The following is a 10,598-nucleotide window of genomic DNA, read 5'->3' as shown; positions in this document are numbered from 1 at the left end:
ACCAACAAAAACCACCAAACCCACAAAACACAAGCAGCCTCCTTCAGCATCTCCAAGCCCAGCACCCACAGGTGCCAAGTAGGAAAGTCCACAGGCACGTTGAGGGGACTGAGGGTCCTCAGCTGCAGGCAGAGAAAAGGGTGTCAGAGCCATCCATTTCCTATCCAGAAGAGCAGCCAGCTGGGTCACTGAGCAAGAGACAAATGTCAGAATACAACATGTCTTTAAGTACACCTGGGGCTTTCATCCTCACCCCACTAATGTTTGGTCACAAGGTAGCACCGGGAAAAACCACAGCTGCAAGACCCTGGCTAGGAGGGCCTGAACATGATCAGGAAGAAGAGCGTAAGGACTGAATACTGCCTTGTCCTCCCACATAGGATTTCTATCTTGCATGGCTTGAGGGGGCAGCAGAGGGTGCCCACACAGCAGTCAGAGAGAAACAGAAAGAGCAGCAAGGCCACTCTCCCAGCAGGCACTAACCAGCCAGCACCCACAGAACCCTGCTGACGCTGCTGCTGCTCCATCAGCTCCCTCACACCTAGTCCCTGCAGCTCGTGCATCTGCCATGGACATTCAAGAGCACAGGCTTGTCCTCAGCTTCAGAGCCAGCCTAGGACAGCTGACACAACTCCTCCAACAGTGCCCAGAGCACACCAGCTGAAAGCCCTGGGGCTTTGGGGTCAGGAACCTGCAGTGACATAAGTCCCAGGGCTGGTCAGAAAGTGGCCACAGGTGAAGGCCAGGACGCCTGAACAGCAGTTCCATCACCAGGCATGGCCCACACACCACTATTCCCATGGACAGCACCCAAGTGCCATGACCTGGCTGTGCCTTATCTCTCACCCCAGAGGACACCACGTCTATCTTGTCAAATAAATGTCTCCGTAGGGCCAAGCACTGCAGCCATGGTGGGGGAGATGCATTCAGAGCCTCAGAAGGAGGTTGTGTGGGGAGGGAGCAGCGTGCATGGAAACGAGCCTGTAACGAGTTTGTAATATGCATGTGTGGCACGGCCTGCGCAGCGTCATCACAATGGCACAGGCACTTTCCCGCCTCATTGCCTCCCAAATGGATTTTAAATATCATTCCGAGGACACAATTATTTAAAACGCTGAACTAAACACTCACTAATGGGAAAACGGCGTGTGGCCTGCAGCAGCCATCCCTCATGGGGCCACTCTGCCCATGTCATCCTCTCCTCCAGCCCCACACCCTGCATGGGGCCACATGGAAGCATCCTCCTCCTCTTCCTTGGAGGCCAAACAGGGCACCACTGGTACCTGTCTTGAGCCCAGGCCAGTGCACGTTGCCTATGTGAGAACACACCTTTGTCCCCATCCCAGTGACCTCCAGCCCCAGAGCAGCTTCCAGGCACCAGGGACACTGCAAGTCAGCCCCCAGGGTTCCATGCCAGGGAGCACCTCACCAGACAGCAGCTCTTCCTGTCTCTCCCCAGTTTGGCATCAGGTAATGCAGGGCTACACAGGGAGAGGACAAGGTTGAGAACAAGGATGAGTGCAAGGATGCCTCCTGACCCCCTTTATATGGCCCTGGAAGTTATGGTTACAAGATAAGATTTACTTTTTCACTTAGTTTGAGTTCTTCCCACACCCCCAGGCACAGGGGAGATGAAGAAAGCAGCATTGTTGTAGGTTACATCCAGGAATCCAGAGCACGCAGAGCATGAAAAGAGAGGAAAAAAAAACAAGGAAACAAACTCTTTGTAGCAACGCTTGCTGGGGAGAACACAGGTAGAGACAGCTCCAAGGGTGCTGTGGACACTCGGTCCCATTACAGCACTGGCAGCATCAGGGTGATAGAGCTTCAGACAGCAGTGCATCTGCTGATGGGTGAGTGCCTGCCTGACCTTTGGCCATCAGCCCTCTCCTTCCCTCCACGCAGAGATTCTAAGGCCACCATAAGCTGCCAGCACTCAGAGACAGCAGCCAACCCCAGACCAAACAGAGAAGGGAAGTGACACAGAGCAGCACCATCCCCACACACGAGCAGCTGAGCACAGAGAGGATGAGAGTCCATTGCTGGAACCCTGGCTGTACATCAGAGGCTCATATTTGAACAGCTTTGGCATCACCAGGGCTATCCATCACCAGCTCATTTTCCTCCGTGTGCTGGACTGCTCCTGCCTCTGCTGTTTGGAACAGTGTCTAATGAGACACAGGAGCACCACCTGGCAACACGGCCGCCAAGGGACACAACATGGGAAGAGGAATACACACAGGTCTGCACGTTGCTGCCAGCCTCCACTGCCCAAAAAGTTCCCTCCCCTCAAACCTGCTCCATTCGTAACACACCTCAGGGATGCTCTGCCTCCTGGTCCTCCTCCATGTGAGAGAAAGAGCACATGCTCTTAAGCCACTGCTCTCTTGGAGAACAGAAAAGAGAACACAGGCACTAGTGATATTTTCATGAAAGCTCATTCAGCACTATAGTGTTCTTTTTGAGAGGGTGAAGAAAGGACAAAGAAAAAAAATTGTTTCTAGCCCACAGACATGCATATCTTAGTCAGAACATAGACGTTGGGCCAGGGACATGCAACATGACAGTGATGCAGTGTTGCAGCACTAAAAACTCACTGTGAGACTTGCAAAGACATAGGCAGACCTGGACAGACTCTTGTGGAGCAAGGCAGCCCCAGGACATTTTGGAAGAGAGCCTGCACAGGCTCCCAGTCTTGCTTTTAGTGTAACCTGAGGACTTCTGAGTTGTTCTCACAGTGATCAGTGCCCTGTGAACCCCCACTGGGCAGCAGAGCCTAAAAGCAACTTTGCCCACATCTCACAGGAGCCACAAGCCCAGTCTGAAGGCAGCTGAGCTGAGGCATGGCTCTCACCAAAGCTCATCAGGGTAAATCCTCAGGAAGAGACAGGCCTGTAGGACACCCTGCGCAGGCATCCCAGGGCAGCTTCAGCAGAACTTTGGAGAAACGAGCAGCAGTATCCCTGCACAGCCAGAGATGAGCCCCTCACATGGGACATGTGAAAGGGACAACGAGGAGGATGTGACATGAAACAGGATGCAAAAGTGGAGTACTGGAGAATCAAACACCTACACCTTTACTTACTCCTGTGGGGCTAACCCGGTGCTCGATGCTCTATCAGACATCTGCAGGAGACAGCCTCTCACTTCACCAGAGATCAGCACCTTATCCACACAGCCAGCCAGGTACCTGCCGAGAGAGCTGGGCTGCCGACAGGTAGATCTGCCTGCACCACGGTCCCCGGGCTGCCTGCTCCTGCCGCAGAAATGGATCCGAGATCAGGCAGTCAGAGAGACCCATCTCCAGGGCAGGAGGAGAACTGCAGCTCCAGGCTGCTCCTCAGCATTGCCCATCCCTCGGAGAGCGGCTGGGAGAGCTGCTGGAAAGGGGGGTAAGCGGGCGTGAACTAGTAAAAAGTAAGGAATGTTTCTCCACTGCCTCCTCAAAGAAAAAAAAGGTACGGAAGTTAAAATTTTGAACTGCCTCCAACAACAGAAACTGGTTTGTTTCAGAAAATTAGGCACCCCCTTAACAGGTCATTAAAAGAACTTGTAGGTGATACATCAGGCAACCAAGTAGCAAACTTCTGATACATCAGTCAAACTTCGCCAGACACTAAGGAGCAGCCAATGAAATTTTAGCAAGTGAAGATGAAGATTCCACATGCCAGATGTTGATAGGATGTGGCTGTGACCTTGCCACCTTCAATACCCTCTGTAAGCTTGTACCTAACTTGCCACAAGGGCTGCAAAATCTACAAAATGTCGAAGCCTTTGCTGTCCTTAACTGTCCTGGCTGCTCCTACGAGGCTTTTCATGCCCCACCCTGCTGGCCTGGCTGCCGTGGTTCTGCTCCCTCTCTGGCTTGCTTGCCAGCTCTCAGAGCTCTCAGGGAAAGACCCATCACACCCAACACAGGTCTCCCTCATTGCACTCTATAAGCCACCTCTGGACCCATGGCAGTGGTCACCCCTTCCTGTGCTTTTCACAATTATTCTTGTAATTTCCCTTCTTTTCTATTTTCTTTGCTTTTCTCTTTTATGAAGAAAAAAAAGAAGTTGAATTATCGCTTTGCTTTCCAACATCTAACCTCATTTATGTTTTAATCTCACTTGCAGGTATGTTTAGAACCTCCTTCCTTTCCACAATTATGGATCAAGGCAAAACTTGCCTCTCCTGACCTTGGGCAGATCAGAACACAAGCACAGGCACTTGGCCTAGTGGGCAGAAGAACAGATACAGCAAGGAGATGAACTGCTCACCTGCAAATGGAGCTGCAAATGGAGCCTGCTCAGCCTCCCACTCTTTGGCTGGACTCTCCCAGGCCTGCCTCCAACCCATGCATGCAGCTGAGCATCCCCACAGCTGCTCTGCCTCCAACCCATGCATGCAGCTGAGCATCCCCACAGCTGCTCTGCCTCCAACCCATGCATGCAGCTGAGCATCCCCACAGCTGCTCTGCCTCCAGTACCAGCCACAGAGCCTCTCCCCACAGCACAGCCACCTCAAGGGTTGAAGGAGGAAAAGATGTGCAGCCCACACCTCTGCTCAAGTCCAGTTCTGGCTTGCAGACCAGACACAGCAGAGAGAATGCTTTTCAATGCTTTCCTACAGTCAAAAGGAAACAGAGCACCCAGCACAGCCCCTTTGCTCTCTCCCCCAGCCAGCCCCACTCTAGCAGCAGGGATGCAGCTGAAGGTGAGATGCTCAGTGCTGCTGCCTCCCGTGCTCTCCCTAGAAGCATCACATGCATCTTGTCTGGCCCACACTACTGAGCCAGGCTGGCCCCCACCAGAGATCAGCATCTGTCACAGCTCATGAGACTCAGCAGCACCTCACAAGCTGGGGAAATCCAGGGCTGCCCCATTTACTGTCACCTTGAAACTTAACACAGCTCTGGTTCCTCCTGCTACTCCTATCCTGGGAGTGGCTATGAAGACAAGACATTAGAACCAGGCATCCTGTTCCAATGTGAAGCTGGCAAAAGGCACTGCAACAGGTTGTCCAGAGAAGTTATGGATACCCAAGCATTCAAGGCCAGCTTGGACAGGCCTTGGAGCAACCTGGTCTAGCAGAAGGTGTGGCAGGTGTGGTCTCCCTGTGGCAGGGAGGTGGACCTGGATAGGCTTTACGGTCCCTTTCAACTGAAACTGTTCTATGATCTCCACCCAGAGCATGGACCACATGTTTTCTTCATTCCACCACACACTCTGAGGCAGCACCTCTGTGCAGGAATCCAGGACAGTCCCCCACACCCCAAGAAGGTGCTGTGCTTACAGGGCAGCCAAGCCATTCACCACAGGGTCATGGCTCTGGACACAACGCTCAGCCCTGTGGGTTGCCCAGGCTCCATGTGGACAGACAGAAGTGTGCCCATGCTCCCTTCAGGGCCCTAGATCCCTCCTGTAAGAAGCACTTGGGGATACAAGGAAAGGCAGTGAGGGCCAGTCATTAATATGAGGCAGAACACAGGACACCCAGTCCTAGCCCAGTTTAGAGCCCTGCAAGATGAAGTTCTCTTTAAAGACACTGGAAGCAAGTAGAGATGATGGCCACATGTCTAGAAAGAAAACAGTTTGGTTTTCCTGCCAGTGAAGCTCATTTTGCTTCAGTTCTGCCTATCCCAGAAGAGGAGAAAGTTTCCACCAGAAGGAAAAAAAAGAAACAAAAAAACCCAACAAAACCCAAACTAAACAACAGCAATAACAAAAACAATACACACAAACAGCTAATAAGGAAAAATTCTCATTCCCACAGCCTACCAGAAAAAAACCCAACCAAAGAACAAGAGCTTTGAAAATAGTTTATAAACATTAGAAGAACCCTTTACCTAGCACTAATTTCATCCTATTGACCCAGGGAGATTTAGCATCTACTCTGTCTAGTATAAACTGATAGCTTGGGCAGAAAGACCCACCACAGTTAGGAAGCAGTTGGAACAGCAGGAACATCAAAGGCAGCAGAAGTTTTTAGCAGTAAGGAATCTGAAAGCCATAGGAAGGAATTTGGAGAACTGCAGAGAACCCACTATGCTTCCCATAATGACCCCAGCTTTGCCCAGGCATACCCTGTGGCCCCTGCTCCTAGCTGCATGTGGTTATTTTCAAACAACAGCTGTTCTTCCAGCCCTACCAAACAACCCCCATGGCCAGAGCTTAAACCGCCTCAGAATTTGTGATGCAAAGATTAAAGACATGATCTGTATTTCTATGCATTTTTTATTTGCAGGCAGACAACATGAGGTTTTGCTTTTTCAGCTGAGTAAGACCGAACGCTTCTCTGGCAGGAGAAGGTGGCGGGGCCGGGTTGGTCTCAGCAGGGCCCAGTTGGTCTCTTGCTGCTGGTGTACTTGGTGACGGCCTTGGTGCCCTCGGAGACGGCGTGCTTGGCCAGCTCGCCAGGCAGCAGCAGCCGGACGGCCGTCTGCACCTCGCGGCTGCTGAGGGTGGTGCGGCCACTGTACTGGGCCAGGCGCGAGGCCTCCACAGCCAGGCGCTCCAGCATATCATTGACAAAGGAGTTCATGATGCTCATGGCCTTGGAGGAGATGGCGAGGTCGGGGTGCACCTGCCGGATGGTAACCGGACACCGGCTCAACCTCACACACCATCACCCTGGAAGGAGTGGTGGCTCCGCTCCCCAGCCCAGACAGGGCGCTCTAGCTCCAAAAGCACCCGCAGCTGCCACCCTAAGGGTTTCAAATCATGGGCCACTTTAAACTCAGGATAGGCTCCCATAATGCTATAGGAGTTTAGGATTGCACTGGCAGAAGCCTCCTCACAATCCCCATGAAAATCATGGCTGTGAGGGATGGAAATACTCCTGTTTCCAAGTCCTAGCTACAGGCTCATGCTGACAGCTGTGGCCTAGAAAACTTATGGCCACTTACAAAAATGCTCTCATCTCCACATCAAAAATCACCAGATACCTACTCACAGGGCCAGAAGCAGCTATTTCTACTGTACTGACTTGCATGAAATTACTTCTTCAGGCTGAGCCAAGCACCAGAGCTCATTCCCTCTAGGAAACACTTTCTGCTCTGGATCCATCTCTACTACCCCTAGAATCCACCCCCTCATCTTCTAAGCTTCAGCTAGGGCTCTCCCATACCTACACTTACATTGTTTTTTTCTTTCCCCATCTCTCTAGAAACACAGATTTTTCTTCCTTGCCCTTTATGGTGTTAACATACAACAGGCAGAAGTTACTTTATGTACAAAGCAATTTGTAGCAGAAAAGAAACATTTACTTACCTGCTTCAGTACTTTGTAAATGTAGACTGAAAATGCTTCCTTTCTCTTTGGCTTCCTCTTAGATCGCTTTTCCCCAGAAGCAACAGCATGACCATGTTTCTTCAAAGGTTCTGGGATCATCTTAACCTCCAACAGAACGGCCAGCAAGTGCTGTGGGGCTGGTTATATAGCACAGGCAGCAGGACCTAACCTGCCTCAGTTGCAGCCCCCAAGAAGCAGGACAAGTACACACCTGTGGCTGATGATTCCACTTTGCACTAAATGAAAAGCAGCTGGCCTGAGAGGAGCTTGGAAATGACAGCTTCAATTAAACTTTCAGACCTGAGAAGTATGAGAGTAACCGGGGCAAAGAGGGACAAGAGCCGAAGCATCTAATTTACAGGGGACAGAATTACTAGAGAAGAGCCATTCCCAGGTCCAAAAGGCGTTTGGTGAAAGGTGCCTTGCTTTGCTTTGGTGCAAGGCTGTGAATTGGAGTACTCAGGGTACTCCAGAATCAAATGGAATCACATCTGTTCTATGGAAGAGGTAATGCCATCAGGGGAAACCCAGTAACTGCAGGAAGCATTGATCCAGAGATGAAACGATGGCACTGTAAACATCCTACCAGCCAAATTTCCCTGCTACCTAGCCTGCTCTTGGGATCCCACCTGCTGCACACAACAGGGCCTGGAATGTCAGGAGGGGGGCAGTGGACACCCCAAGTGTGGATTTGACTTGTCTTGGAAACCAATGATTACATTATTGAGGGTAAATGTGACACAGGATTTAGGCTTAGCCAGGAAAAACGTGCAGCAGAGACATGGACAAAACAGTTTTCTGCACTTTGGAGGGAAAAGGAAGCCTTTCATCAGACACCACTACAGCCATTTCATAAAAGGGTGATGCTTCTGTGGTGGAGGTCTCTGTGCTGACATGTGGAATATCCTGCTCAGGTACACACATCATATTGGCACATCCTGAGCAAATCACATCTTCCAAAGAGTGAGCTCAGGAGGCCTACTCATCGGGCAGTGATTCTGCTACTGCTTGTGCAGCCCACAGTGTTTCACTGAAATGTTTTGTTCTCAGCCTGTCCTCATGGGGAGGTGCCTGACCACCTTCCCCTAGTGCAAATAACTGTCACAGTGACAAGGGGGGTCAGTGCCACAGTGGGGTTCTTGCTCCCAGAAACTGAAACATCAGTGATCAGGCAGTACAGGCTGGAATGGTCGTGTCAGTGCATCTGTGAAGGAGAATGGGCTTGTGAAGATATGTGGCAGTGGGATTCTCTTGAAACAGGAATGACCAATACTAGCAGTGAGGAGCAGGGGACATCACCACTTGTGCTTCGTAAGAGGCCCTGTGTTGTCAAGGAACAGTACAGGGCTCCCCCCTCGGAGGGACAGTCCACCACCCTCCTTGTAACGGGAGCTGTGTTTCCTTGGTCTCAGGTCACAGCACACAGGGAGGGACTCTTGTGCCGAAGGAGCTGGGGGCTGCTGTACCCCTCCCCAGCTGCCACCCTGTTTGTGATACACAGCGTTACACAGTGATAAACACACAGCTGTCTTTTCTGAAAAAAATCCATTTAGTTGGAAGGGAGCCCGTTGGTGGAGGAACAGCAGCTGGTCACTCAGCATTAGGCACAGGAAGTCTTTACACACCAAGGGTGGAGGCTTGTCCACTGAGCAGTACAGTCAGCTCTGAACCCTCAGGTTTGGAGAATTACCATCTGCTTCCCTGGACTCCATGTGCTAGAGGCTGTACATGCTGCTGTGCTAGGCCTGCCTCATCCTGCTGCTGGTTTTGTGGTGTATGGATCTACTTGCAGCACACACACAAGGGAATCCCACAAGCCTGCACCTGCCACCTCTGGCTGTGTTAGAGCCAACCTTTCTTTTGGATAACAGGCAAGTGTGACTGTGCAGGTGCTGGGTCACTTTTACAAAAATTACCATCCTAGCATCTAAGGAGCAATTCTTGTAATTTATTGATAGTTTTGCTTTTCTGCAAACCCAGAAAATTCTCAGCTGAAACAGCTTGAAGTGGCACTGCCTCAGCTTGTTGCTGTCTGAGATCAGTGCTCCAGGACAAGTCTGCCACAGCTACTTCAGCACAGCCCAACAAACTGTCACCACGGAACAAACTGAGGTTAAATCAAGGCTGTTAAAGCATGTTTATGGATTCCATTTTACAAGTCCTGGCCTACTGTGACCCTTAGTACAGCTACAGCTGCTTTTGCTTCTAACATGTATTTGTGGCCCTTGTTTATACATCAGAGACACGTCTGCATCCAGGCAGTTCCTCTCTCTTTGCAGCACCAGATAGGTAACAGTGCTCTTCTTGGCTCCATGAGTACAACAATGCTCCAACTACTGCCCTTCATGCTGGCTGTCATCCCAGCATCCCCAGGCCATTCTCAGGATTTACCAATCCCTAAGGACTCAGTGTAAGATTGTATCCTCCATTTATTACCACAGATCTGAAATGTAGTGAAACGAATTGTTGTCAAATCTTTGGTAAGGAAAAGGACAAATAGCTCTAGCTTCAGTAAGGACTCTGACCTCACCATTCTTAGAGCCACTTCACAACCGTTTCCAACTCACTAACACTTCCTACAACCTAGACAGCAGAACAAACAGACCTGCATTAATCTATTATTTAACTTGTGACCCATCAGTCTTTTCAGTAATCACTTCCCTGTGAGTTTTCATGCCTACCTGATAACTTCCAAGTCCTCCACTGTGAGATATTTATCCAGGTGACATTTACTGCCATCTAGACCTTTCTGCAGAACTAACTTGGAAGCACTTATACTAACTGGCATTACTTTCCTAGAAAACATTATTTTTCTCCTCTCAGGTCATTGCTAGAACCGGTGAAAAACCTGAAGGGTCCTATTTGATCTACTGGAAGCAGCTCGCATTGTGACATTTGTCCTATGGATGACACTCAGTGCTTCCACAGCGGCAGCCACAACTTGGATGGGCCCTTTGGGAAAGAAAAATAAGACTCTACTCAAAAGTCAAAGCCAGTCAGTTGGCACCAAAGAATACACTGCATGGGAGCACAACTCCTTCTTTGTCCTGTCCTTCGATTCACCCAGGCACTTGTGCTGCCAGATGGGCTGCTGGGCTACATGAGCCTCTCCTGTGACCAGTGTTGTCACCCTCATGTGTCAGAAATAATTAAAACGGTGACTCGTGATCAAAAAAAGCTATTAGATTCAATTTGCTACCTACCTTTCTCTTTAGTACTCTTTATTCTAGTACTAAATTAAAAATGTATTTTATTCAAGCTTCTGTGTCTCAGGGTGAGGTTTGAACACCAACTTTTCCAAAAATCTGTTACTGAGAACAAAAA

General features: G+C 50.2%; 1 protein-coding gene across 1 annotated transcript; it reads right to left on the bottom strand.

Moving 5' to 3' along the window:
- Positions 1–6,231: 6,231 nt before the first annotated feature.
- Positions 6,232–7,772, bottom strand: LOC128797669 (histone H2B type 2-K1). The gene is made up of 2 exons (XM_053960442.1): positions 7,254–7,772; positions 6,232–6,567 (listed from the first exon to the last, which is right to left on the bottom strand). Exons 1-2 carry the CDS (start codon positions 7,371–7,373, stop codon positions 6,313–6,315), a joined length of 375 nt encoding a protein of 124 aa, XP_053816417.1. The 5' UTR covers positions 7,374–7,772; the 3' UTR covers positions 6,232–6,312.
- Positions 7,773–10,598: the final 2,826 nt, after the last annotated feature.

The sequence above is a fragment of the Vidua chalybeata genome, chromosome 1 (assembly GCF_026979565.1).
Source record: "Vidua chalybeata isolate OUT-0048 chromosome 1, bVidCha1 merged haplotype, whole genome shotgun sequence".
Taxonomy (NCBI): domain Eukaryota; kingdom Metazoa; phylum Chordata; class Aves; order Passeriformes; family Viduidae; genus Vidua; species Vidua chalybeata.
Note: the sequence above shows the minus strand (reverse complement) of the source record. Positions and strands in the feature narration are given on the sequence as shown.